The sequence below is a fragment of the Takifugu rubripes genome, chromosome 22 (assembly GCF_901000725.2).
Source record: "Takifugu rubripes chromosome 22, fTakRub1.2, whole genome shotgun sequence".
Taxonomy (NCBI): Eukaryota; Metazoa; Chordata; class Actinopteri; order Tetraodontiformes; family Tetraodontidae; genus Takifugu; species Takifugu rubripes.
The window spans coordinates 12464233-12491097 of NC_042306.1; the positions used below are offsets into that span (position 1 = coordinate 12464233).

The following is a 26865-nucleotide window of genomic DNA, read 5'->3' on the forward strand; positions in this document are numbered from 1 at the left end:
TGTGTGTTTATTCCCGTTATCTTCAATTGTTTGTTTATTTATCTTGTGCCAAGCCGTTTTTCTTCCTTTTCATATTTTAAATGGAGTATTAATGAATATTTATTCAGGCTTTTGTTTTAGTTTTGTTTTACTATAAAGTTGTCAGGTTTAAAATGAAAGTTGGACGAGTTCTCAGTCTGTCCATCAGGCCTGAAACTGAAACTGCTCTGATGTCATTTTTTTAAATGGTGGAACAGATGAAAAGAAACAACCTAATGATCCTCAAAAGCTAATCAGAATTATTTATGCGTACAGTTGATGTGAGACAGGCAGAGGTTTTGTCAAGCTGACTGAGGACTGCTGTATACATCTCACTCCAAACACCATAAAACCCTCAAAAAAAGAAAAACAAAGCTCACATGCACATGCACGCATGCACCACATCCTTGCTTACACATGAATGATCTGTCTAGATTACTCACAAATCTCTCCACCCACACGCTGAGAGATTTCTCCCCACATAGAGAAGGCCCGCGCATGAAAGGCCCGGCTTCCTCCTCAGTCCAAAACACTCAGCCGAGGGGCGTTCATTGTGCTGCACATCCCCTCCGCATATTGTCCTCATAACCAAATAAACACAGCTGCCAATAGCTCTAGGAGACGCACGCATCCCTTAAACCGAGGAGAGAGCAGACTGTGTGGAGCTACCGGATCGATCAGTCAGCAGATGAGCAGATAGGAAGCAGCATATCGAGCAGGATGACACGCAAGGCTGGATGAACGGTGGGGGGATTGTAGAACCTTGCCAATTCAGATTGTGGACTTTTTGACACTCACTCCTCACTGGGACGCCCAGGCGTTCTTACTCTGAACTTTTTTTTGTTTGTGGTGAAACCTTAGATTTCTTCCCGAGCTCCACGTGACATCAGAGGAAGAAGGCAGGGCCAAGCCTCCTCTCTCCAAAGTCCCATCGTCGGCCTCCCTCTCCTCTGTGTGTGAGCTCCCCTCTGCCATTCACCTCGTGGGCCGAGTCTGCTTGTGCCACCGCTGCGAGCAGGACCAGTGGACTCGGTGAGAGACGGGAGAGAAGCACAGGAGAATGGAGAGCATGAACCTAGAGAGAAGACACAACTGAGACACCAAGCTGGGACTGACTCGCGCCTCCTGGTCCACCCACACAGGTATTTTACTTCACAAAACATCCTGAACGGAGCAAAATGCATCGTGAAATACTGAAATGGTGTATTGTGGTGTATTTGAACATTAAATCTGCAAGAATCCGACCTCACATACCATAGTGAGTCTGGTCAGCAAAGCTGCAAAGCTGCGAGTCGTCGGCTGGATTTTGAGATGTTCAGAGACTTCCATGATTCAACAGGGACATGTGGGCTGTGATGGCTGACTTAATGAAGACCAGCGAGCTGGGAGTGACAGAGAAACTTGGCGGCGGTAGCCGTCATTCGCGGCTCTACCCGAGGAGCCTCTATGAAAACATTGTCACTTCTCTCGGGTCAGCGCCTGCGAGCTTCACATTGTGAGGTTAGAGACTTGCAGACGAGCCAGTTGCTGAGACTGAGCTATTGTGTGATCACGGAAAGATGGGGGAAAATTCCCCTCTGGATAATAATAATAAGCGGCTGACTGTGCCAAGGTGTTTCTGAGCACTGACACGTGGCCCGTTTTCCTAGAAATGCCTTTTTCCTTTGCCCCCAACTGGATCAGGCACTTCTTTCAATCACTAAGCTGTCGTGTCTTCAGAAACCTGATGCTCCTGTATGTTTCCATAAAGGGGAAGCATGATGCATTCATGCAACAAAAAGATTTTAAAAAAGAACTCTTGTTCTCATGCAGCAGCTTGATTTTAGGTAATTCTGAGAGATTTGTCCCACTAATTATGGTCAGGACTCTTCAGAGCAGCTAGACGTCAGAAGACCACAAAAATGATCTTGTCTCTTCCTACGGTTGATTTCATTCTCCTTCGCTGGCTTCAGAAAATCTGTGAAATGCTGTGAAGTGGAGCCTGTCAGATGTATTCAAATAAAATTGCCTCCTCATTCTCCATATCCACCAGACAGCCCCTGACTGAGCCTGGCGTGCCAGAATAATGCCAAAGTTGATTGGTCTTTTAGTAAAGTTCCAGATCCGATCATCATGGCTGAATAAGAACCATTATTCACTTTGTATACACCTTGGAACCCAAGATCCATTTGGTCTGCCGTCAAAACCGATTAACGTACGCTTTCTCTTCCAAAAGACTGTAAATACAGTGGAAACAAGGATTCCTCTGCCCCTGCTGATATCCAGATCACCACACCGATTTCATCCTCAGCACAATCATGACATTCGTTCCAACTACGTTGTTTTCATTCTGGGCTTTAGGTTGATTTAAAAGGTATGGGACGGCTCTCTACGAGCTCCAGAGGCTGGTAAACCTCACGCCCAGACACCTGATACAGATGTGTCAGCAGCTGTAATGACAGAGGGTGCTTTGAAACTATGAGTTATGATAGCGGATCTGCGGTGGGTGGGTGGGTGCCACCGTGCGCGATGCACCACAGGCATAGCAGCAATCACCTCTCACCGGTGGCAGGGCTGTCTGCAGCCGTGTGTGGAACCAGCCGCGCCTCTGCCACAGAGCGTCAGCTTTCACTTTAATGCCGGCTTCATTTTCACTTTTACGCTGACTCGGTGATTGAGCTGGACTCTGTTGAGCCTCGGCTCCCCTGGATCGCTCCAACAGATGCTCCCGGACACTTTCACGCTTGTGAGCCAAGTGGGTTCATATTAGATGGTATTAAATTAGAGCAGAAAAGAAAACATGCGGCTGGAAACTGGACAGAAAGTAGAAAAATGTGCGGTGCCGAATGGGAAACGTTTTCATACGCGTTTGGAGCAAATTGATGATGATATCATGGCTGGTTTTTTTTTCTTTCTCACCCTTGGAAAGTTGCTCAAAAGTCACAAATTAGGTATAAAACTAAGATCAGCTAATTAAGTTTCTTCAGCGGGAATCAAATAAATGTGAGCTGAGCATGAATGCTCCCTTGTTTGGGAGTTGAAACCATACATTTCCTGAAGAATCACAACCCTTGTTCTGTTCTATTAATAGATCCGTCATTTTGGAGCGATAAAGACATTAGGAACCATGGGGATAAGAGCATGGAGTATATTTGTTCTGGTCGCTCTGTCCTTCTGGGGCAACAGTCAAGCTCTGACCAAGAACACCCTCCTCTCCCGCATCCGAAGAGCTCCAGAGGCAAGTGGGGAAACCAGAAAGTGCTCCTACACCTTCCTGGTCCCTGAGCAGAAGATCACAGGGCCCATCTGTGCCGCGCGTGGTCAGGTCCCCGACAAGGACCGGGTGACGCGCCTGGATGTGGCTGCGGTCCGCGACCTCCTGTCAAAGCAGCGCAGGGAAATGGAAACTCTGAAACTGGTGGTGGATGTAGATGGGAACATGGTGAATGAAATGAAGCTTTTAAGGAAGGAGAGCAGGAACATGAACTCCAGGGTGACGCAGCTCTACATGCAGCTGCTGCACGAGATCATCAGGAAGCGGGACAACTCGCTGGAGCTCGCTCAGCTGGAGACGCGCGTTCTCAACGCCACTACGGAGTCTCTGCGCTTGGCCTCCAGGTACAGGGAACTGGAGGCTAAATACGCCGCCTTGTCTGCAATAGTCAACAACCAGTCGGTCGTGATTGGGATGCTGGAGGAGCGCTGCATGCAGGTATACAGTCAGAGGTATGAGCAGCCACCCGTGGGACCTCCACTTGTGCAGGTGGTGCCCGAGAACATTCCCGTGCATGTGCCACGCTTCACTAACGAGATCCAGAGGGACAACACTCGAGGGTTTGCCCGCGACAGGGGGTCTCGCTCTGGGCCGTCGCCCACCACTGGCAGCCTGGAAGTACAGAAACCTCCACAGAGCAACTTCAGCGCAGAAGGTGAGTGAACAGAAAGTATCCAGGTGTCCTTCAACCCGGCAACACACACATCCGCTGTGTGGGTCCAGAACGGCCATGGTTAAAACCATATTTTCAGAGGTTAAGGATTTGCAGCTTCAGCTGGAACACCTGGGAGACAAAGTCCAGGAAGCAAAGCAAAAACCGACCAGGCTGCGTTTGCTCATCAACATACATTCTCCATGCTTTAGAACGACCTCCTCCAAGAATAACAAGGTGTGCGTTTCACTACAGCGGTGTATGAAAATTTACAAGGTTGTTCCATTTGCTCTGAGGCACGGACAGAACTCGGGCTGAAATGATGATGATGATGGCTCCTGCAGAGCGAGCATCAGCCTTTAAACAAACATTTGCTGTTTGGTTAAAAAAAAATACTAAAAATACTGTCATTAGAACAGGACAGGTATTTTATTAAGTAACCAATTTTCCTTAATTCTCCTCTGCTGCCCTTGGAAGACCAATTTCAACTTGTGGACCTTTCCTGGAATTCCTTTTAGCGCTGGCTGTACAGTTGGCTGCAGGTCACCTAGAGCCTTGACCTTGATGTGAAATGGAGCTAAACTGCTGCTTAAACACTGAAAATATGCATGTTTCCCCCTCTCATCTGAAAGGCTTCTTCAGTCCATGAAGTGCCCTAAAGTCTAAGCTCTTAGTCGCTAATGCACATGCATCCAGGATGTTTAATAAATCAGAATACCGCTGCTGACAGACGTACATATGCTGGTCTATATATAAACCATAATTAGGAGAGAAGAAGCTCTGTTGGTGTCTCCTCCAGCCTTGTCCGTCTGAACCGCAGTGGCTCTGTGAATTGACAATATCCTGCTCCATTTATAGGAAAGGCGCTTTCCTAAGGCAGTGAGTGGCAGCCTGTCACTGCAAATTTTCCGCTCTCTTACCACCCATCTCTCTTTCTTATTATTCTTTCCATCAGGCCCGTTTAGAGACTGCCTCGCCGCGCAGGACGCCGGCCACGCCACCAGCGGCATGTACCTCATCAAACCAGATGAAAGCGAGAGGCCCCTGCAGGTGTGGTGCGAGCAGGGGATAGACGGTGGGGGCTGGACCGTCATCCAGACCAGAAGAGACGGATCCGTTAACTTCTTTAGAAACTGGGAGAACTACAAGGTGATGACAGTGACCTTTGACCCGCACTGTCTGTCTAGCTGTCTTTGGCACCGTAGCAACAACAACAGGGACGCGATTACGCACCTCATCCACCATCTGGGTCCTTTTGGACTCCATCCCTGGCCATGATCCTGTTTTTATTGCTGTAAAATATAACACCCTGTCAGCGCCAGTGTTTGTCTAAGACTGTGGTTTGAGATTTCCATTATGAAAGGAGAGACAGCCCAGTATATGTTCAGCAGCTCAGCCTGCAGGGGATCCTCTCCAAAACCTCCCCGTGCCTCCTCCGGCCTCACACACTCGCCGTGCGGACCTTCTGGTGGCGGCTCCGAGGGACCGATGGGGTTTGTTTCTCTCCTGGCAGCCTCGTCAGCCATCCGGTGTTCCATGAAGCTTGCCCAGGCTTGCTCTAAATTGCCATCTCCAAAGTTGATTTGCGTCTGCGCATAAACGCACATAACCGGCCGCTAAATGAAACCGTACATCGTTCATCATCTTCTGGATCCCTCCGTTAATCCTCATTCCCAAATCCCAACCGTCTCCACGGCCAGATGCGAAGCCTTCGTGGTTCTTGCTCATAAGCTCTGGGGGCTGCGGCGCCGTTAGCTGCAATCCAAGAAATCTGTGGGGTTTTGAGGACCGAGGAGATTTTCCCTGCATGGGCCCTTCGCAGTGGATGTTTTTAGAAGACTTTTCAAACACAGTGTGACTTTCCTTTCGCCGCATTGTTTCGTCTTTTGAAGTTTCCAAGTTTACCGCAAAACATCATCAGAAGGAATTTCTTATTTGTTTCCTGTTACAACAGGAGGTTTTGCACCCATAAACAGTTCTCATGTTTCTAAACTGCTCAGGCAACCACATGAAAAACCAATGTGCGCAGTTTTCTCTTGTTCTTTTGTGTAACCTCTCTTTTTAACCCCCCTTTGACTCAGAGTGGCTTTGGCAACGTGGATGGGGAGTACTGGCTCGGCCTGGAGGGCATCTACAAGCTGGGGAGGCAGGGGGACTACAAGCTGCTGGTGGAGCTGGAGGACTGGATGAACAAGAAAGTCTACGCTCAGTACAGCAGCTTCCATCTGGAGCCCGAGAGCGAGGGCTTCCGGCTGCGACTGGGGACCTACCAGGGCAACGCCGGGGACTCGCTCAGCAGCCACAACGGCAAGCAGTTCACCACCCTGGATCGAGACAAGGACGCCTTCATAGGTACCCGAACACGCGCCATCTTCAGATATTCTGAAGCTCCTGTGACCCGTACAGACACGTAATCGTCACCCGATTCCCGTTTCAGGCAACTGCGCCCATTTCCACAAAGGAGGCTGGTGGTACAACGCTTGCGGCCAGTCCAACCTGAATGGCGTGTGGTACGCGGGAGGCGTATACCGCAGCAAATTCCAGGATGGGATTTTCTGGGCCGACTACGGCGGCGGCTTCTACTCCATGAAGGGTGTCAGAGTGCTCATCAGGCCAATAGACTGAAGAGATACTGAATCCAGGCTGGTCCAGGGGCACCTATGGAGGCCGGAGCAAAGCTGACCCTCATTCTAGATTGTGACTAAACGTACGAGCAAGCGGTGATTCATCACAGAACTACAGCAGCGCCGATCGGAGAAGGACTCAAAGCGCTTCCAGGACTCTGGAAGTTCCCCCCACAGTTGCACCAAATGGAGTTTGGGAACGTATTTTTTTTTAAAAGTATCAACCAAAAATGAGCATCAACAATGCACGTTGGAGCCGCCTCATCTTCACCGCTCTCGTGTTCATTCTTATAACAACATAAATGTATAAAACAAACTTTAATGGTTTTTAACTTGAGCTGGAAAACACATTGAGTTAAGGCCGCTAATGCATATTTTCTAATTTTGTATACTTTGACCTCGGTACTGTACGTCGAAATAGACTGACCCAGAGCAGAAATGATAATTTATATATACAATTAACTTATCATAACAGTAAAAGGGGCCAGGTGTCCCTGTGGGGAGGGTAAATGATCCTACAGAGAGTAGAAGTCATTTCCTCCATCATATTTATGACAATCATTGTCAAAGTGGGCTTGCACATTTTAAAATTGCTCTCATGCGTGTATGTTTTCCTCGTTTGGTCGTTGATTACATTTCAGCACGACGTCGAGATTCACGAGAGATTGTTTGAGGTTAAAAACAGCAAAAAAGAAAACGTGAGATTGAATTTCTTTCAGTTCTGAGCGGTTTTCGAGTGGCAGAAATATGCTGACTAAGTGTGCGGACAGTCACTCAGGCAGCCGGGCAGACAACGAGAAACACATTACTGGAAAAGCCAGACGGGATGGAGGGGGAGGAGGGAGCAGGATGAACTTCGGATGGAGCTGTTCCAAATTTCCGAACCCCCCTGCCCCCCTTTCCCTTTTAGAGAAATTTACATTCTTTCCATGCAAAAGCTCCTCAGCCCCATGTTTTTCATTAAAATATACCTAATTGATGGTCACGCTTGCCTGCCCTCTGTAATGGTCAGCATGGAGGGAAAAGTGGCGACTTTTGGGGGATACAGGCTTAGATGTGGTGGGTTTGCTCAAACAATGGTGCCGAATGCAACAGACTTCTGGTGTCTGAAACTCAAATAAAACCTTCAAACTCACATTTTTCTTTAGTACTTAGTGTCCACAAGGGCTCTCACACGCATGAAGCAATAAAAAAAAGTCAGTATCCTTGTTAAATCCCATTTATGAACACATGGCGTCTTAACTTTTATGTTTTTCTTTAAATCCGGCCCTCTTTTATGACAGCACCACCCGCCTGTCACCAGTCTGCTGCATCTGAAGCTGCGAGCCTCACCAGCAATCACCGCAAGAGCTCCAGGCCTTCCAGGAACTCCAGCACCCACACTGAACCTTCACATTTCCCAGCACAGCGTCGCACTTGTACGGATATTTGTGATTAGCCCACAAACGACTGGTTTCTGCACCATTCGAGTAGGTGACATCGACGGCAGAGCTGGACGGACCACACAGGCCTTAAAATACACAGGGAGCACACTGAGGATGCCCGAGCGCCGCCGGGGTTCGGTCCCCTGGGCGCCGCTGTGGGTTTCCAGGAGTCAAAGCCTCCTTTGTTGCACGGCGGAGCTGAGAGTCACCGACAGGGATTAGTCGAAGTGGAGCTGACTCAACTGCTGTTTGGTGAAAGACATCCGCTGTTTGGGCGAGTGTCCGTGAGAGTGACTCATTAGCCGAATCAACCAGCCAATTAACGGGCAGGATGGGGAGACATTTTCTTTGAAAATAAGCACCGTGATTAAACTCTGCCCCAAATGTGACAGTTGCAGGAGTCTGTAGCTAAGGTGCCCTTTTGATTTAAAGCCCAGCAGACACTTGTTTAACATGGATCTTCATTTAGAGGGTCTGGGGAGACTCGGCCCCCAGCTCCACTTTCCACTATTCCCTTATTAGTCGCAACCATACAAGTCAAGTGTTGAGATTGTGCAATGAGATTTATTTTAAGGAGTTTAGCGATAGGAAAAAATGTCGGCGCGCTCCAACTCGTATTTAGGGGAAAAACAAACAAGGGGACGTTTGAGAAATGTGCTCATATTCTCACCAGATATTGAACTTGCGGCGACCACATAATCAAGAGGAGCAGCTGGCATGAAAAAGGTTGTTTATTTTATCAAGTAATGCCTTTTTTGTGAGAATGCTGTGGAAGCAGAGTCATCAGTAACGGTCAGCAGATTTAAACGTGATACACGATTTCACAGCGTGATTAATGCGGGGGGGGGGGGTGCTGTTTGAGGCTCCCCGTCTGCCTGGTGAGACAGCGCCAGAGGAGACATCTTCCCGGCTGCTCGAATGTTCCTAAACAGTGAAAAAACAAAAACTAAACCTCCATCCTCATGAGAGACAAACGCCGACAGATGGAACCGCAGGAATGTTTTACATCGGAGCTCTGAAGCAACACTTACATCAGCGACACCAATACTTTCACCGTCTAATGTAACATAAAAAGTAGAAAAGATACAAAAAAAAGGAAACACACAGGATTTTGTCTATGTTCTTTGGGGGAAAAAATTATGTCGCAAACGGAATGAAGCCCAAAACTGAAATCAAGCTGGATCCAAGAGCCAGCCCTGAATGTGCTCTCAGTGTGATTAGTCCCATTTTTCTGCCCTTTCTGAACTTTGGAATGTGAGACAGGAAATTTTCTGTCTGATCTCTTCATTTAGAAGTGGTAGCCCTTTCAGTTTGTGCGTTCTGGAGGAGCTGGATGGGGGTTGGGATGGTCACTTGTTGGAAACTGATTTGGAAAACTTCACTGAGATCGTTAAAAGTATTATGTGTGCATTTATTAAATAACATGGAAAAAAGCTCATTTTAGCTGTGAAGTTGATCATTGGAGCTGACTGAGAACCCACTCTGGGCCATGTATAGAGCTCTGCTTCAAAATAAACAATAAAAAAAATAAAAACATTGTGTAATTTTTCATTTTGAACCTGTGATATACGTAAATGAAACCAGCACAACAAATGTGAAGTCATAGAGGGCATATTAGGTAAATATCAGCTCATGTCATGTTAAGCAGAACATGAATAAAAATGACTGAAAAAATTAAAAATAAACAACTACATGTACTGCACTACACACACACACACACACACACACCTACAGGGGTGCTTTGGTGCTTTTACCTATCTATGTACGTTTGTTAATGAACACGTAAACTATAGGGTATTTGACGTTTCGTGGTTTGTAAATACCGGATAGTTTAATTAAAATGCTCCCGTTTTGATGATTATTAAACCCCAAAACGACTTGAGCATGAGCGACGTGCCAAACACGTGAGGTACTGCGCCATCTAGCGGTGGTAAAAAAACGAAGTCATAGAAAGAGACCTCCGTGTCGCAGAGTGATGGCGTCACGTCGATACTTTTCAGACGGCGCCATGGCGGCTCATGCTAGCGAGCTTGAGATTGCAAAGAAAAATTTAACTGATGCTATCGGTGATAATGTCAAGCAGTGAGTTATATATGTGCTTTGTCTTTCTGGCGTTTTAATTTCTCTTTCTTCTTTTGTTGGTGGAGGCACAGAGTGTTTTTCTATTAGTTGGTGCTAATCGTCAGCCTGTCAACATTTGCTAATGTTTGTAGCATTTAGTTTTAGCATTCATTTATTCTTGTTTTTTTTTTTAAACTGCTGCAACATTTACTGCATCTAAAAGCAGATGTAGTCATAATGCCACACATTTTGATACTAATAAGTTAACCATGTTAACATGATTACAGATCGTTCGTGCGTGTTGCAAGTGCATGACAAATGATGTAATCTTTGTGGTTTGTCTTCATTCAGTTACTGGGCAAATTTGAAACTTTGGTTCAAACAAAAGATCAGCAAAGAGGAGTTTGACATCGAAGCTCGTCGCCTATTGTCTCAGGAAAACGGTCAGTACCCATAAATAAATGAAAAAGCTGAAAGCAAGCATCTTATTTAATTTACTCCTTTCTTTCTCTTCAGTTCACGTCCATAATGATTTTCTGCTGGCCATTTTAACACGCTGCCAGATCATCGTTTCCACACCAGGTATATTGTTAATTTTGTTTATTTCTGTATTTTTATGCTGCCTTACAACCATTTCTAACCATATAGATATGCATCCCGGACACAAATGCAGTATATTATTATTCTTGTAATGTGTTTGTGTAATAATTTTGATGTTAAATGTTTAATTAAAAAGATGTTTTAGATCTCCATTATTAATTCTTTTACAATGTTGTATATATGCATCTTTTTTGTGCTCTAGATGGCACAGGGCAAGGGGGTCCAGCTTCAAAGCCTGGCAAACCAAAAGGGAAGAAGAAATGTTCTTCTAGACAGAAATTTGATGTAAGAATGTGTTCTTAGACTTTTCTACAGAGGCTTTATTTCTCAAATGAGCATCCTCTATCAAAGGTGGCACAAAGTGCATAATTTGAATATTTTTACGCCTCCTCCAGCATCGTTTCCAGCCTCAGAATCCTTTAAGTGCAGCTCAGCCTTTTAGCCCACGGGAGGTGGGAGGTGAGGAAGAAGAGTTGCGTCTTAGTGCCCACACTTTACTCCTACCCACGCGGGGCCAGCTGGAGGCCCGGATGATGGTGACGGCCTTTGAGTTGGGCCTGGATAACATCACGGATGACGCTGTCAGCACCATGGTCCATGCTGTTGAGGTTTGTAGCATCTATACTCAAAGTGCTGCTAATTTGCATAATTTTGCCTGTGAAAATATCGGTATCATTTCCTACTTTGACTGATACTGTTTACAAGAAGGCATTGAACTTTTTATGGTTCGAGTTAACAATTTCATCGTTATTATTCTGTGGGTCTGTTACAGCATCATTTGAAAGATGTCCTGACTTCTGTAATCACCCGGAGGAAGGCGTACCGGTTACGAGACGGTCACTTCCCGTACGCCTTTGGCAGCGACGTTACACCCCAGCCGTATCTAAAGAACAGCCTCGCCGCCTACCACAGTGTTATCGAGTGGTAAGGGTGATGGTTCCTCTGATTCACACTTGTAGGCACAGTAACGGTTTAGTTTTCACTTTTGTTCGAGGCGATCTTCCTCCTTACTCCCTATGCTGATGTTATTCTTCGATTTCTCCAGTCCACCTCCAAGCGCTTCTCTCCCTGCTGGTCCGCCACCTCAGATTTTCCCCGATGAAGCCGAGCAACAAGCTGTTCACTTATTGGCGTGTTCCGCCGACAAGCTCCCGGCTCCCCTCCCTCCGATAAGCATGTTTGATCTCCTGGAGGCCTTACAGGTGTGTGACAATTGCTGCAGGCAATAGGCAAACATCACATTTGAATGTAGCTTTAGCTCTAGCTCGTGCTAAAATAAACACAACGATGAACGTGACTTTCCTAGTCTGTGTTCTCTGAACTTTGACCTGAACAAAACAGAAAAAAGACATTAAATTTGTGCTGAGATGTTACTGCAGCACCAGTATTTTTTTAATCATTTTACTTTGTAATCAGGAGCTGTATTCGCTCAACTATCTGAGGTCTGCATGGTCCCATATCTGCCTCTGTGATGCAGGTTCACCACGGCGTGATGCCTTCCCACACGATGTACGCCTTGAACATGGAGCGCATCCTGTGTCGGATTTGGCACCCGAGCCACGAAGAACTGGAGCAGGACCGCGTGCACCGACAGCGCATCGCTGCGAAAGACGGCGTGCTCGTCAGCTGAGACTGTCCAAGTTAGGACTGAATATTAACCGTAGAGACTTTTATGGCCAACAGTCCGCGCGGCACGACTCAGTTCCTTCTTCTTCTTTTTTTTAACTGTCTGGAAAAATGTCTTTGCCGTTGCACATAAAGATAAAACATGGAGGATGAAACGAAGCCGACACATACCGAGGTGGTGGGTCTCCGGCCGCCTGTCAAACTGTTATATTTCCAGTCATTTGGCAGCCTAAAATGATGGGGAGATGTAGATCTGTGCATTAGGCCGTATTGGCCTGTCTAAGTGCTAAGTCTGATTTCAGACACTCTTGCAGTCCGCACGGTGTAAAGACGAGTGTCACACCAGTGTCACACAAGTGTTCCCATAAGCTGTTCGCTGGAGTTTAAATTTCTCAGAGCTCCCAAATATGTGGTCGTAAAACATTTGTGTTTAGTCGAAGCGTATAAAGAAACACCAGTTTTAAGCGAGGGGCTCGTTTAATGTACATTACAGGCATTTATGTCGGGAATAAATATTTTTATACAGGATTCTGGCAGTACTTGTGATGATTCTTCCAATAAAGTGGGTTTATTATTTTTATTTGTGGCTGAGCGCGCCGTTGATGCGCGTAAACAGAGCTGATCCATTAGGAGTCACCGGCTGGAGCGGGACGGCGATGACTCATGCGTACACACCCGTCCCGGCGCGCACTCGGGACCCCTTTCGCCATATTTGGCTGCGTGCGCCTCATTTCCGACACCTCTCTGTCCAATAGGCGGGCGCGCCGCACGCGCACGCACCCGCGTACACGCCGCACCGATGAGTCAATATCCCGTCTGTCCCAGTTCTTCAATAACAATACGCGCTGGAAGACCGCATCCAAGAAACGCTCCATCACTTCGTGTCCAACTTTTTTTTTATTATTTCTTTTTGTATGTACAATTCCGAAGTGCTCAAAAATACAGCGTACAAATATTAGTGTTCTTTCAGGTCTAACATGGATTATACTATCACAAGCTTGTAGGAAGATTAGGGGATAGAAAGTAAGGCAGTTTCTGTCAGTAAACGCTACACACGCCGAGAAAAGTCGCTGCGTAAAAAAAAGGTGTGAGGGGAGTTTGGGTTAGTGTTGCTCTGGACATGCTGCAGGTTGCTCTGTGTTTGCTACTGTGTCGGTAAAAGGTCGTCTGATCCAAACAGGCTCTATAAATTACCTGACGTTGTGTATTATTATCAATATTATTATTATTATCATTAATACAGGCGGTTTTGCATTGACCCCTGAACATGCGCGCCACAGCCTGAGTGGATAATTCGGTGGATACCCCTCCTCCCTCCCCCCCCCCCCCCCCCTGCCCCCATAGTCTGCATGGCTGAAAGAGCCAGTTTTAAGATGCATTTGGTCCCAAAGTATTGTCCCTTGGTAGTCTAGAACGCTTGGAGCTGCTGCGTCAAAATGAGCTGACAGCCACTGTTCACGTGGTCCATGACTTTTTGTTTGAGCAGAGCCAGCTCGTCCCGGAGGACGTTGGCGGAGGAAACCAACTCCGTGTTTTGGCTCTTAAGGTTTTTGACCCTGTCCTCTAACCGGGCGATTCTTTCCAGCTTCCTTTTCCGGCATTTGGACGCGGCCACCCTGTTCCTCATGCGCTTCCGCTCGGCTTTGATGCGCTCTTGGTCCTCCATGTCGATGGGGGAGAGCGGCGGGGTGTCGCCGGACATCTCGGGCACCGTCTGCGGCTCCTCCTTGAAGGCGTGTAGCCGCTGGAGCTGCGCTGCCGCCACCTGGGGCTCCATGTGGTTGTGGGGCGGTTGCGGGTAACTCATAAGCGGGTGCCTGTCGCCGGCAGGCGCGGACGCGGAGCCCACTGGCCGGTTGAAAGATCCCAGATTTGTGTACTCTGGAGGGTCGCTGCGCACGGAGCAGCTGTTGGGAATCCTGCCGATCTCCGCGGCTGCACCTCCGGGGGCCATGCTGTTGCCTGGCCCGGCCTGCGCGTCCGGGTGGACGGCTGTTTCCTGCTGTTGGTAGTGCATCTCCGCCAGCGCTCTGGCGAAGCCCTCGGCGAAGCCTTCCTGCTCGTCGGAGATGTTCTTGGGACAGATGAACTGTGTGGGAGTGGGAGTCGTCAGCCCGGTGCACGACTGGATGATCAGCCTTTCCAGTTCGGGCGAGGCCAACTTCAGCAAACCGACATCGGGCGACGTGAGGATATCCAGCGCCTTTGAGCTCAGCTGGGGTTTAAAGTTTTTTGGGTCATTCAGATTCAGAGTCATGGACTGTTTGAGGGTTTTGGGGTTGAAACCGTACACCGTCGCCCCGTCGTGCTGAGAGTTGGAAGCGTTCACGGCTTCGTCGTAGAAAGTCGCTTCCATTTTTTTGGACATGAAGTTTCGACCGCGTCGAGGAAAACCCGTTACCGTTGTAAAAGTCCAAAATGGGTCCGATACATATGCTCCGTGGATCCCTGGTCCTGGTTGTGGAGCTCGTCTATTGTCAAAGTTCAACTCACTTGACAACTTCGCGTCCGGAGAAAACTTTTGTTTCTTCTCACCTCTCGACACACAACAACAAAAAAACGTAGTTCCCCCGCGCCGGTCCTCTTTGTTTTCACTCTTGAATCATCTATTCTCATCCCCGCAAACCCAAACTCCGAATACGGATAATTCTTTCTATTACTTCCAACGTGGAGACGAACTTTATCCACCTCTAAGCTGCTGCTCTACTGAAAATAACAATGATGTCATTTCTACCGCCTCTGATTGGCTGGGGGCGCTGGGTGGGCGGGCTTAGGTCTAATAACATGCAGGTTGCTCTGACAACTGGCCATGTCCCCGCCCCCCCGCGATGGTTTATGGGATTAGGTAATGCGAAGAGTGGAGCAATGTACTCCAGGATTACGTATTCTTTTTGAATTTTTAGTTACCCGCTCATTTATTAGTTACCCATCCCGGTTTAACGATCGGCGTCGTAAAGAAAAGAACGTCTAATAAATCGCGATTAAAATTCTAAGAAATGTTGGGTCACATGAGGTGCAATAGGCGTTAATAGCGAAATGTAATGCAGCAAAGGTGGTTGTTTTGGGTCACGCATGGATCGAACACACACTTCTCATCAATACTACATAACAACCAAAACGTTATGTGAATGGCTTTATAAAAACAATGTTTTCGAAAAATTAGAGTTCATCATTTAATAGAGTCCCATAATTTCAGTTTCAGAATGAAATTATAACTGTTTAACCACGTGTAATCAAGATTATTATTGTTTTATCACTGTATTCTTCCAGTATAACGTGGTTTCTTCTCTTGATTGCAGTTCTTAGGTAAAATAAGAGACGATCTGAAGAACAGAGGTGTGCACTTACCAAATCATATTATTGTTGCTACTTACATTTCCTTAATAATATATTTTCACTTCCTCCATTCTCAAATCAAATTGCTTAATCTGGTTAAAGATTTCAGAAGAATCATTTCATGCACACCGGTGTGTTTTCCCTCTTGATCTCGCCAACCTCCCTTAGTGTGTGACGGCCACGCATCCGTGGTGAGAGCCACTCGCCCAGGTCCTAAATGTGAAACGTTACTCTGCATCTGTGCCCGGAGGCTCCACGCAGACACACTCCGAATTGACTCCTCTCACAAATTGCATTATTCAGCATGTCCTCCTCAAGCCTGCGATAAATAAGTCAACAGCCTCAGACAGCCAGAGTGAACCACCAGCTGCCAAACCCAAACTTGAAAGGACACAACGAGCAGCTCCATTTATGTAGTATTTGGATTTCTTCCTCTCTGCTTTTTTTCAGGCTCCTTCTGTCAGCACACCTGAAAGCCCCGCTGAGCAATATTTTCCAATCAAAGCTGCTGCTCTCCAGCCACACTTCCTGTTTCTCTGTTAGCTTTCCCCCTCCACCACCCTGGCGGAGGTGCTTTTTCAGATAACAGCGTTCTTTCCTCCTCTCTGTCCAGCCCAGCTGTTTCCACTGCACGTGGTTCAACCAGCAGACAATCCTGGCAACCTCCTGTAACACCACAGTTGTTCTTGTACAGAGGTGGGACAACGCACATGCGTGGAAACGATGCTGTTATTTGAGATTTTCGTTGAACACGGACACACAAACTGAACCCCGTGAGAGCTTTCTTGCACGGCCCGTCCAGTGTTTGTTGAACACCATCTGTTTCTTCCTGTCCTGCTGCTTGGTGTGCTCCATCTCCGCAGACCTTTCCTGGTCCAAACACACCGATACACAGCTGTTGATCTCTAAGAAAACACGGCAATAAGGAAACTCAGCAGGCTGAAGTCTAGACGAAAGTTTGATGTGTCCCATGTTGCTGGGAGATTAAAAGATTTTGACATTATGTCCAGGAAAAGAGACAGACTCAATCTTTCAATGAGTTCGTCAGACTATGGTTAAACACCAAGACCTAAATATTGCCTGAAAATAAATAAATAAATAAAATCTCTCTCTATACACACACACACACACACACACACACACACACACACACACACACACACACACACACACACACACACACAATATTTTTAAATTTTACGTATAAATACATATGATCTCCCTCTCAATGCAGAAGCTAATACAAAAGGCCTTTGCAAAATGAATCCCTTTGGATAGCTAGTTTGACATAAAAGTCTAAAGTCAGCTAGGCAAAGAGTTCTGTGCTATTTAATCTAAAATGCCTACATGGATTAAAGCATATGGTCATTAATAATAATAATCTCAGTCATACGTTTGCATTTTGGGAAACAAACACAACTTTACGGCTATCGAGAGTAACATAATGCTGTAAACAAATATATGATTGACATGTTAAGCACAACTTTATCGGGTAATTTTCAAAAACCTTCAAAAGATGCCAAGAAAGTCGGGTGTGAATGTGCGCTCTGATAAAGTCTGCGACTTCGTCCTTTTTGGCTGCTTTCGCTTTCCGTCGCAGGCATCTCCTTTAGCTCAAAGTCCGTCGAGAACAGTGTAAAAGTGATTTTTGCTGCACAAAATAAGAATTTTTATCCGTGGGGGGCTTACTTCTGAGGAAGCGCTCTCTATACTTTATGTACCCGATCGCGTAGGTGGCGTAATTTTGTATTAAATCATGACATTTGTGTCGTTGCACTGAGGTGTTCCTGCTGCTGTAAGATCAGAAAAAACATTGGTCTTTGGTCATGGAGTTTATCTGTGTTAATAATTATTAGCTGTTTTATTTCCTCTTTCCAGATCGGTATGGGAGAAGTTTACTATGTTGGAGTGGATGTGGGCACCGCCAGCGTGAGGGCAGCCCTGGTGAGCAGATCAGGACAGCTGAAGAGCATTGCACAGGAGCCCATCAGCATATGGGAGCCACAGGCTGACCACTATGTCCAGTCCTCCACTGAGATCTGGGAGAAGTGCTGCACGGTTGTCAAGGTGAGGCCAAATCACAAGTGTAAAGATGCACAAAAACCCCACAGATCTCACAGTTTGTAAATCCCTCGCTATGTTTCTTGGGGAAAAAAACTCCCAAAACAATAAAAGTGCAGGTTTTTACATAGTCAACCTTAAAATGATCCATTTGGAGAATGAAATGTACATTACATTGTAAGCACAGATGAAAATGTTTAACATCTGCTCCATGGTTACAGTGGATGCTGTCGATTTATAACACAAATAAGACCCAGTCAATGAATCACTTAATATAATGAGTGAAATAATTTAAGGTCAAAACATATTATCTTCCTGTAAATCTGACCGTACTTTGCTTTTTTGTCTGTGTTTTATGTCCTTCAGAGGGTCGTGCGAGGTGTGGATAGGAGTCGGGTACGAGGCGTCGGCTTTGACGCTACTTGTTCGCTAGTGGTGCTGGACCAGAGTTTCCAGCCTGTGTCTGTCACTCAAGACGGTAAAAAGAAATAGAAATATTCCTATACAAGCATGATCAAGCTGTTTTCCTAAAATGTTTGGGTGATAACAGTGAGCTGTGATAGATTTTAGTTGGTATTTTGAAACCACGAAACCTTCCAGATGACGAGTATCGCATGTTTTGGTGGAATGTAATCGGAGCCTGTATTGATTCTGAGGGTAACACCCCCTGGTCTGCAGCAGGTCAAGGCTCGGGGTCGGATCCGGAGCGGTATCCTAGGAGTTACTGGACGGAAAATCAGAATAAACGGAATAATCGGGAAAGCTGGTTCACTATTATCCACTCATATGTGTTGTGCTGATGCTCTGTGGTGGCAGGTGACAGACACAAGAACGTGGTGATGTGGATGGACCACCGTGCTGAAGGGCAGGCCGCTCGCATCACACAAACGAGCCACGGGGTCCTGAACAGGGTCGGGGGGGTCATGTCACCAGAGCTGCAGCCCCCTAAACTGCTGTGGCTCAAAGAGGTGAGAGGTGAGCGAGGTCACGGCGGCTCCACTGCTCTCTGTCTGCTTCATTTTCACTATTGATTTAGCAGCACCGGCCTGATTTGACCTCGCTCTCCAGAACAGATCCGACAGGGATTTTCCGGTGCTTTTACGACATGCATGGACATCCTCACCTCGTTTGTTTTTCTTTTTTCGTTAGAATTTGAAAGAGAGCTGCTGGAACACAGCTGCGCACTTTTTTGACCTTCCAGACTTCCTGTCTTGGAAAGCAACTGGCTCTCTGACACGGTGGGCCTTGTTTACGTTGTCCTTGGACCAAATATAGGCTTTAAAGAAAGAACAGGGTCGTCCTCTTCCGCACAGCCCGTTCACTAAATGGAACTAACTGTATCTCTGACATTGTGCTGCACTTTATAAGATCAGTCACAGTCGGCAATGTTTCACAGGTCTTTATGCACCCTGGTGTGTAAGTGGACCTACTGCCCTCCAGAGGGATGGGATCCTAGTTTTTGGATTGCCATTGGACTCGAGGATCTAGTTGAAAACAACTTTTCCAAAATAGGTAATAGGTGTATCAAGCTTGTGCAAATCTTCCAAGGTCATAGACGCGACCCCTGAAGCTCCTCATCTTGAACTAAAACCGCGTTTTCTGCGGTCCAGGCAGCGTGACGTGTCCTCCAGGGACCCCTGTGGGGGACGGCCTCACCCAGGAGGCCGCGGCAGGTCTGGGTCTGAACGTGGGAACCGCCGTCGGCGCTTCACTCATCGACGCTCATGCCGGAGGCCTCGGTAAGACACCAGAAACCCGTTTATTTTACCTGTCAAACATTTATCTGCCAACAATCTGCTCAAATAGTAACAGTGGAACAGTTTTCTTTTATTAAATCCCAAATGTAGTTATGATGAGCTCATTTTTAAACAATAAACACCGATACAGCTAAGGCAGGCTTTCATATTAAGCTTTACTTATACTTCAATCCTGCCGAGGCTCTGTAAGTCCGACAGAAAGCAGTTTTCCGGCACGGCTCACTGTAACCACGAGTGCTGCGTTTGCCCGGAGGCAGCGGCAGAGCTCTGGTCTGATTCAGAATCCTGACCATCTGGTTTTGTTCTGGGAGACAAACTGCTCATGAACTCTGGTCTCTGACCCCAGGCTGTAACCTCTTCTGGGCCCACACTGTTGAACCTATCAGAGGTTAAAGCACGTCGACGTTTTAGTTGTCATGCGTGTCAGGGTGATGTGCCCCCCCCCTCCTATACTCATGCTGAAATGTTCACTTTTAACTCAAACCAGCTTTACAAACATTATTCCTGATTGCTCTTGACTGTCACTGCTGGGCCATGGAACCTTTTATCTTCCGGAAAATACAGATTATTGTGATTAATATCTGCATTTTTTTTTGGTCTTTGCAGGAGTTCTAGGGGCAGATGTGAAAGGGTTTAATCTGCCTTGTGAGGACCAGCCCATCACTGCACGCATGGCAATGATCTGTGGGACGTCTACCTGCCACATGGCTGTGAGTGGCCTGCATATGATATATAAATGTGGAATTCCATCGGCTTTCTCTTGACCTTTTCACACTTTCGTGAGACATTTTTGAGGGGAGACTGTGAGACTCGCTGTGCGCGTGTGCGTAAGCCGTGCCCATCATGCTACGCCAGTAATAAGACTTTATTAATGTCACACTTTTGTGACATTAGTCCTGGATTACTATTAAATACATTCCTCTTTTGCTCCAGATTAGCCAGCAGCCGCTCTTTGTACCAGGAGTGTGGGGTCCCTGCCTGTCTGCCATGGTACCTGGCATGTGGCTCAACGAGGGAGGCCAGAGCGCCACAGGAAGGCTGGTGTGTGTTCCAAAAGCATGCTTCTTTTCACCTCTTTCATGAAACGCTCACACGTCCCAGATTTACTTGGTTGCTCCAAGTCGAAGGGCAAAATTAGCTCACGGGCTGAACAGGCTTCTGCATAAGAAAACTTGTGATGCGTGTAGGCACTCCCACAACAATGGGTGGTCTTCTGGGGAGCTCCTCCCACCCCTGGATTAGGGCATCACTCAGCTCCTCCACGGTCCACATTGTGATGTGGCAGCTGTTGATGCCTGATGTCCCAGAGGCGCCCAGTTGTACTCAGGTCTTGGGAACTTGCAGAACCGGTCAACAGCATCAATGTTTTTGTCAGCCGAAAGCTGCTAACCCACTCCAGTCACATGAGAGGGGGTCATGTCACGCTAACGTAGGAACCCAGGCCCAATGCACCAGCATAGGATCTGAGGATCTCATCTGGGTACCTGAGAGCACTCAGGATCCCTCTAGGTGATACACTGATCCAGAGACGTGCACTTTTGTGACCCTTTTCCGGGTTCTTTTTTGGGTTTCTGGCAGTGCTGCTCCTTGCACGCAGGCTGCAGGCAGCATTCCTCAGTCAGGGAACTGCTACTGAGTTTTGCATTTTGAATGAAACAATCTCCAGGTTGTTCACAAGCCTCCTGTGATCTGTGTACTTGTGTTGCTGCCTCTCGTGTGCCAGATAGATCACATGGTGCAGAACCACCCCGCCCATAACCAAGTCCAGGCTCAAGCACAGCAGAGGTGGGTGGATTCGATCAATATGGACCTTCTTAACAAATTATTAGCACAAAGTCGATCCTGTGTGATGCTCAAGTTCACGTATGGCTCTTTATACTCTGTTAGCAGCGGTTTTATGGACATTTAAACTCACACAACAGAACAAGTTTCTACATTTCTTCCTGAATTTAAAAGGAGCTCAACTTTTCCATATTCCATCTAGATTTCCCTTCCCGGGCGACCACACCTACAGCTACCTGAACAACCACCTGCGCTCCATGGCCGGCTCCCTCTCTGCTGTGGACCTGCTGGGTTCCAGTCTGCACGTGTGGCCCGACTTCCACGGAAACAGGTCGCCCCTGGCCGACCCCACCTTGAAGGGCATGGTGAGCCAAGATCAGCCCAAGCTTTGTTGCTTTGTGGACCTTCACATTTAGATCTTCTCTTCGGTCTAAACTCAAGCACGACAGAGCAAAAACAGACATTTCGATCATTTTCTTTCTAAAGATCCTTCTGTCGGTTTAATGTGGAGCTCCACATTCTGCTTGTAGGTGACGGGATTATCGCTGTCTCAGAGTTTGGATGACTTGGCGTTGCTCTACCTGGCCACCGTACAAGCCTTGGCTGTGAGTCACTGTTTCACTCGTCACACAGCAGAAGGTGACCTCAGGCGACCTCAGACAGTCGCCGCAGTCGCTACGCTTGCCTCTCGTGACCGGATTCGCCTCCTTTCTTCTGCTCTGGATTCAGCTCGGCACGCTTCACATTCTGGAGGCGATGAGAGAGGCGGGTCACGACATCAGAACTCTCTTCTTCTGTGGCGGTTTGAGCAAAAATCCCCTGTTTGTCCAGATCCACGCCAACGCTACAGGTAGGAAATAACATGAATCGCCATCTGGTTGTTATTCATACCAACAGAGTTAATTAAATTCATTCATTTGGTGATTATTCCTACCAAACTCTTCCCGCCGTCAGCTGTTCCAATGCTTTTCCCTCACAGGGCTGCCTGTGGTGCTGCCTGACCAGACGGAGGCTGTGTTGCTGGGCGCAGCGGTTCTGGGTGCATGCGGGTCGCAGGACTACAGCAGCATACAGGTGAATGACACAAAAAGTCCATCCTCCCTGCATTTCTTCACCTCTTACTCATCTCAGTGTTCCGAGGTGCGCTGGGAGTCGGTGGGGTTTTATTGTCCACAAAAAGACACCTGGGAGCTGTTCACCAGCAATTCCAGAAAGGTTCTGATACATGATGCGTAACCCATGCTTATACCCCCCCCCCCCCCCCCACCTGTCCATACATCAGCCACTCACATTGCATACAGAAGATTTCAGTTTTTACCCCCTGCTTCTTCATCTTGCCCAAACCTTTTGCACCTTTTAGAATCCACAACCACGATGATGTCACCCTAGCAGCTTCACCCTATGACATCATCCATGAGATCATCCTCCTGCCCACTGTTACGCCGTTAAACTACTCTTCTCAGACCCCTGCAGGCCTGTTGTCCTGTCGACACGCCACTGGACCGTCATTCTATAATTCATCTAATGCAATATCAAAATCTGGGTCCACCTAAAATGACGGGCTTGGTGGAAAAGGAGAGACCATTAGAGATAACCACTGAGGACTGGGTTTGGAGGTGGTGGCCCCAGACACCAGGAGAAGGGCTGGTACGCCAGCAGTGGTGGAGGGGGCCGGTAGAGGAACTGGAGGGCTTCTTTTTGTGAGGAGGAGCGCTGCCATAGAGCTACCAAATGGCCTCCAGCAGGCCCGCTTCTGCCCAAACCTTTAGAAACAGACTCCCTGAAGGTTGCGTAAGAGCCTGAGATCTCCGACCGGGCCCAGTGTGCACACAAACAGGAACCGGTTAGGGTTTTCATGCCATTCTCTAGTCTCTCCACTTTCAGGGCACATACCTTTAGAGTAATTACTGTTTACAGGCTGAGAAACCTTCATAAAAAGTAATAATTATAAAGCCGCTTAAAAGCCAGGAGTTCACACTAATGTCGTTAGTTAAGCGAAGCAAAACCTCGATGCCTGTTTGAAGAAGATCTCCCGTTCATCTGCTGCAACATATTGACTACTTTGCAGACCAAAAGTCCTCTTGCGCCATCCAATAAACCTGACCTGAAAAGCTTTTAAAGGGAGCCAAACGCGGTCCAGGTCATCGCCGACTCGACGTCTCCATCTGCTGGTTTCAGCCACGGCCGGTTTGTCCACAACTTGTGTTCAATTTAAGGAAAACTTAAACCTCATCCTTGGGTATCTCAGCACCAGAGCTCGACACACAAGAACACAACAAGCCCTTAAGCCAGATGTACTAAAAATAAGGCATTATTGTTGGGCCGGGGCTGCACCTGTCAGGCCATTCTCAGCCGTAACATAACAGGCCGTTGTGTCTGATCCTCAGAGGTGCCTGCAGCCCACTGGCTGGATTTTCCCGGTTTTGACAGCAGAGGGGCCCCACGCTGCATTAGTCATAAACTCAGTTGCCCCCCCCCCCGCTCTCACCTTGCGTTGACGCCGTAACTGGGTCAGACCGAATGTGCACAGCATGATTCATTGAGCGATGCTTCTCTCTCGCTCTCTTTGATGCAGGAGGCCATGGAGAAAATGGCTAAAGTGGGAAAAGTTGTTCATCCTGAGGGGGAACTCCAGAGGTGAGAGAAAGTCTGTCTCCTTTGTGCTCCAGGGGTCGTCCTGGTGGGGTCCATGGCATGAACTGGTCTCCATTATGGCAGGGAAACCCTTCAAGGTGTTCTCGAATGGAAACCTCCGCGTGCTTCACGTTTTTTTCGCTCCCGTTTTGCGCTTTTTCCAGCTTCTATGAGAGGAAATACAAGGTGTTCCTGCGGATGCTTGCCCACCAGAGGGAGTACCAGGACCTCATGAACCCCAGATGACGTCACCAGTGGGGGACGACTGATGAGGAGAAGAACAAAGAACCCTAAATCTTGGACTGGAGTTTGAGCCGTGTAATTCACCGGAATTGAAAGAAGCTCTCTTGGCTGCTCAATGTCGGGATTATTTTATGACAAATCACAGAATACCTCATGGATAGTTGCATCTTTTAATGGGTGAAAACAGCTACAGCAGCATGAAGGGGACGGTGCACGATGGTGAATGTAGCAATTTCCCCATCAAGTATTGAAACCATCAAAAATGTTTCTAATAAACAGCTGAAAGCTAAAACTGTCTGCACTCTCCCTCACGCCACACGTGTACTCCTGTTTTTCCATTTCTTCCTGTTGACGCGTCCGCCTCCCTCACGCCGAGGAATCTGTTGTTACATATTCCCTGGATCAGGGTTGATAAGCCCTCCATTGATGCTGCCGACCCATGGAGGAGGAGGGGGGGGACGCCAAATCCTCCACAGCTGAGTGAACATCCGTCCCTCATTCCCAACCGTGTTTCCAAAAGTCATTTCATTACTGCACTTTTAAAGGCTTTTATTGTCCCGCACAGATTAAAACGGCACATTTATATTCCAAAACATTTTTAACCGGGATAAAACCATGCTTTCTTGATCGCACACATCTTTTTGTAGAAAATAGGTCAGAGAATTAAATATTTAGAGGTGTTTAATATTTACATTTTCTGAGTAAAAGGCACACTGACTTGATTGTCTTGCTTGGATGACATCTAAAGGCTCTTGGGCGCCATCTACGATCACTGCTGGGGTGTGTAGCGCAGGTACTTCCTGCCCGAGGGCAGGTCTTTGGTGTAGATGCCTTCAGGGAACATGGTGGATGCTTCCTCCTCAGACATGCTCGGAGGAACCATGACGCAGTCTCCAGGCTGGGAGCAGACAGATGTTAGGGGGGGAAATCAAAGCCGGGTGCTAGTTGGGTAAAACCGAAGCCTTTCGAAGGTGGGACGTACCTTCCAGTCTGCCGGGGTGGCCACTCGCTTGCTGGCTGTGAGCTGCAGAGAGTCCACCGCTCGTAAGATCTCGTCAAAGTTGCGGCCGGTGGTGGCGGGATAGAGCAGCGACAGCTTCAGCCTTTTGTCGGGGCCAATAATGAACACCTAAACACACAGCAGGGATGGATTAGGTGCAGCTTTTAGCGGCGTGGAACTCTGCAAGGAATCCCTAAAAACCAAAGCAGGGGTTTCATTTGGGGCACTTGCACAGCGGGCTGTGAGCGGCATGCCGTCCTTGTCCTTCTCATCGGGGTCCAGCATGCCCAGGGCCACTGCCAGCTCCCGTCTGCTGTCCGCTATGATGGGAAAGGGCAGCTCGCAGCTCTCGCTCTCTTCACAGTTGTACGCCAGGATGTCCTGGTTAGCATAGAGATGTTTTAGCCCCAATATTTTCAGTCTAATTTTACATGGATGCGCCTGCAGGTTTATAGCGCCTTTATATTTAGATGCAGCCACGTCACCTTGGTCCAGCCGCGGTGCTCCTCCACGCCGTCGATGGAGAGGGCGATCATTTTGACCTGCCGTTTGCTGAACTCGCCGCCCAGTCTCGCTGCTCGGCCCAACTCTGTGGTGCAGACAGGAGTGTAGTCTCTGGGGTGGGAGAACAGGATCCCCCACCTAGAATAGAGAGAATAAGGGAGGCTGCGTCTCAGGTCAGAAAGAGGTTACATGCTGACACATTTAAAATAAAAAGGGGACAAACTCGTCATAGTTGTGGTTGAGAGTGGGCGAAGCACTTTGAGTTTCACACAAAGCTGACAGGATGTAGCCAGCTTGTGCCGAATCAGAAATGAGGGCACTCACTGAGGTCAGCAGGTTTTGTCTGGTTTTTTGATCTAAACCGACTTCTAAATGGTAATGCTCGTAAACATGGCCAGAAGTTCTCCTTTTTCTTAAAGCTAGCCTCATCTACAGATGTGGTAACACTTTAACCCGAGTAAAATTCGGGAGTCTTTCACTTTCTCAACATTTTAAAATCAGAGTGAAGCTTTATGGCGGGGGCCAAGTCTGCCGGGGCAACGGCCCCGCTCCCTTCACGCTGCTGTCTGCTCCGCCCCTGCTTTTAATCAACTCTTCTTCCTGACTTTAGGCGTCTTTTAACACCGAGAGTAACGGTAGATCATATTATCATTCTGCGCGTCAGGCTCCGCTTTAGCGCGCTTGCTCAGACTAACAATAGCTGCCCAAAGTTCCAAAGCAGACTGCAGCTCGGTGCATCTATCTTGGCACCGGTTTCAGGAATTTTAACCAATGAACCCCCCCCCAAAAAAACGCAACTTACGAATCGCCAAGAAATTCGTGAAACCTGATCGTGCCAATTGTGGTTTCAGCCTCGAAGTCAGGAAACACTTGTCCGAGCAGCAGCCCCGGCATCTTCAGCGCGACCGTGAGAGGTTCTGCAGCGGCTTCAGACAGAAAAGACGCGGAAGTTTCCCTCTGAATGTGCAGATCATGTCTCCAGATATCAGCCGTGTGCCGCTCCAATTCTGCGCCTGCGTGCTGCGTTATGATTGATTGCCACAAGTTCTCTGAACTGCCGTGGAATGGCCAGTTCATCATGCTGTTGACTGGAAATTGAGTTTTATTGCAGTGGGTGATTTACATGTTACACGCTAATAATTGCCCTACTATTTTAAGATGCTGCAACCACGTGACCAGAGGAGTCCAGTTCTGAACCGGTGACCCCGGGACTCCAGTGTGCATGATGAGAAGCAAACGGCCACAGCAGGATTAAAGAGTTTTGAGAGTGAAGAAGAAGAAGACCGAGTG

The 26865-nt window shown here is 47.7% G+C and overlaps 5 protein-coding genes across 8 annotated transcripts; 3 read left to right on the forward strand and 2 right to left on the reverse strand.

Annotated features, from left to right (window-relative positions):
* Window positions 1-291: 291 nt before the first annotated feature.
* LOC101065024 (angiopoietin-related protein 1-like) lies at window positions 292-7684 on the forward strand. The gene is made up of 6 exons (XM_003975830.3): window positions 292-762; window positions 880-1160; window positions 3089-3926; window positions 4879-5072; window positions 6005-6275; window positions 6361-7684. Exons 3-6 carry the CDS (start codon window positions 3125-3127, stop codon window positions 6546-6548), a joined length of 1455 nt encoding a protein of 484 aa, XP_003975879.2. The 5' UTR covers window positions 292-762; window positions 880-1160; window positions 3089-3124; the 3' UTR covers window positions 6549-7684.
* Window positions 7685-9908: 2224 nt separating this feature from the next.
* tada1 (transcriptional adaptor 1) lies at window positions 9909-12787 on the forward strand. The gene is made up of 8 exons (XM_003975845.3): window positions 9909-10053; window positions 10384-10475; window positions 10549-10614; window positions 10835-10917; window positions 11028-11240; window positions 11405-11556; window positions 11678-11834; window positions 12110-12787. The coding sequence occupies exons 1-8, from the start codon at window positions 9947-9949 to the stop codon at window positions 12260-12262; spliced, it is 1023 nt and encodes a 340-aa protein (XP_003975894.2). The 5' UTR covers window positions 9909-9946; the 3' UTR covers window positions 12263-12787.
* Window positions 12788-13136: 349 nt separating this feature from the next.
* Window positions 13137-14989, reverse strand: LOC101064806 (transcription factor AP-1). The gene has a single exon (XM_011616668.2). It carries the CDS (start codon window positions 14624-14626, stop codon window positions 13667-13669), a length of 960 nt encoding a protein of 319 aa, XP_011614970.1. The 5' UTR covers window positions 14627-14989; the 3' UTR covers window positions 13137-13666.
* A 2170-nt stretch (window positions 14990-17159) lies between these two features.
* On the forward strand, window positions 17160-26862 carry fggy (FGGY carbohydrate kinase domain containing). Of its 4 annotated transcripts, none has more exons than XM_003975844.3 (16): window positions 17162-17389; window positions 17473-17661; window positions 18022-18133; window positions 18472-18623; window positions 18805-18893; window positions 19052-19167; window positions 19266-19394; window positions 20019-20122; window positions 20346-20453; window positions 21136-21197; window positions 21397-21559; window positions 21725-21799; window positions 21924-22044; window positions 22174-22268; window positions 23770-23831; window positions 23993-24363. In XM_003975844.3, the coding sequence occupies exons 2-16, from the start codon at window positions 17479-17481 to the stop codon at window positions 24072-24074; spliced, it is 1653 nt and encodes a 550-aa protein (XP_003975893.2). In that variant the 5' UTR covers window positions 17162-17389; window positions 17473-17478; the 3' UTR covers window positions 24075-24363. The 4 variants fall into 4 exon arrangements, 3 of the variants coding, with proteins under 3 accessions (XP_011614969.2, XP_003975893.2, XP_011614967.2); XM_011616665.2 differs by having other exon boundaries at window positions 17162-17323; XM_011616667.2 differs by lacking the exons at window positions 23770-23831; window positions 23993-24363 and adding an exon at window positions 26734-26862 and having other exon boundaries at window positions 17161-17389.
* Window positions 24394-26662, reverse strand: LOC101067965 (peroxiredoxin-6-like). The gene is made up of 5 exons (XM_003975843.3): window positions 26378-26662; window positions 25557-25713; window positions 25303-25452; window positions 25054-25200; window positions 24394-24969 (listed from the first exon to the last, which is right to left on the reverse strand). Exons 1-5 carry the CDS (start codon window positions 26653-26655, stop codon window positions 24841-24843), a joined length of 861 nt encoding a protein of 286 aa, XP_003975892.2. The 5' UTR covers window positions 26656-26662; the 3' UTR covers window positions 24394-24840.
* Window positions 26863-26865: the final 3 nt, after the last annotated feature.

Coding starts and splice junctions, on each gene's coding strand:
- LOC101064806 (XM_011616668.2), bottom strand. CDS start 14,626: ATGTCCAAAAAAATGGAAGCGACTTTCTACGACGAAGCCGTGAACGCT.
- tada1 (XM_003975845.3), top strand. CDS start 9,947: ATGGCGTCACGTCGATACTTTTCAGACGGCGCCATGGCGGCTCATGCT. Junction 11,241..11,404: donor CCATGGTCCATGCTGTTGAG/GTTTGTAGCATC, acceptor GGTCTGTTACAG/CATCATTTGAAAGATGTCCT. Junction 11,835..12,109: donor ATCTCCTGGAGGCCTTACAG/GTGTGTGACAAT, acceptor TCTGTGATGCAG/GTTCACCACGGCGTGATGCC.
- LOC101065024 (XM_003975830.3), top strand. CDS start 3,125: ATGGGGATAAGAGCATGGAGTATATTTGTTCTGGTCGCTCTGTCCTTC. Junction 5,073..6,004: donor GAAACTGGGAGAACTACAAG/GTGATGACAGTG, acceptor CCTTTGACTCAG/AGTGGCTTTGGCAACGTGGA. Junction 6,276..6,360: donor AGACAAGGACGCCTTCATAG/GTACCCGAACAC, acceptor TTCCCGTTTCAG/GCAACTGCGCCCATTTCCAC.
- fggy (XM_003975844.3), top strand. CDS start 17,479: ATGGGAGAAGTTTACTATGTTGGAGTGGATGTGGGCACCGCCAGCGTG. Junction 18,894..19,051: donor GCAACTGGCTCTCTGACACG/GTGGGCCTTGTT, acceptor AATGTTTCACAG/GTCTTTATGCACCCTGGTGT. Junction 21,800..21,923: donor CCACCGTACAAGCCTTGGCT/GTGAGTCACTGT, acceptor CTCTGGATTCAG/CTCGGCACGCTTCACATTCT.
- LOC101067965 (XM_003975843.3), bottom strand. CDS start 26,655: ATGATGAACTGGCCATTCCACGGCAGTTCAGAGAACTTGTGGCAATCA. Junction 25,453..25,556: donor AGCACCGCGGCTGGACCAAG/GTGACGTGGCTG, acceptor TATGCTAACCAG/GACATCCTGGCGTACAACTG. Junction 25,201..25,302: donor TGCCGCTCACAGCCCGCTGT/GCAAGTGCCCCA, acceptor CTGTGTGTTTAG/GTGTTCATTATTGGCCCCGA.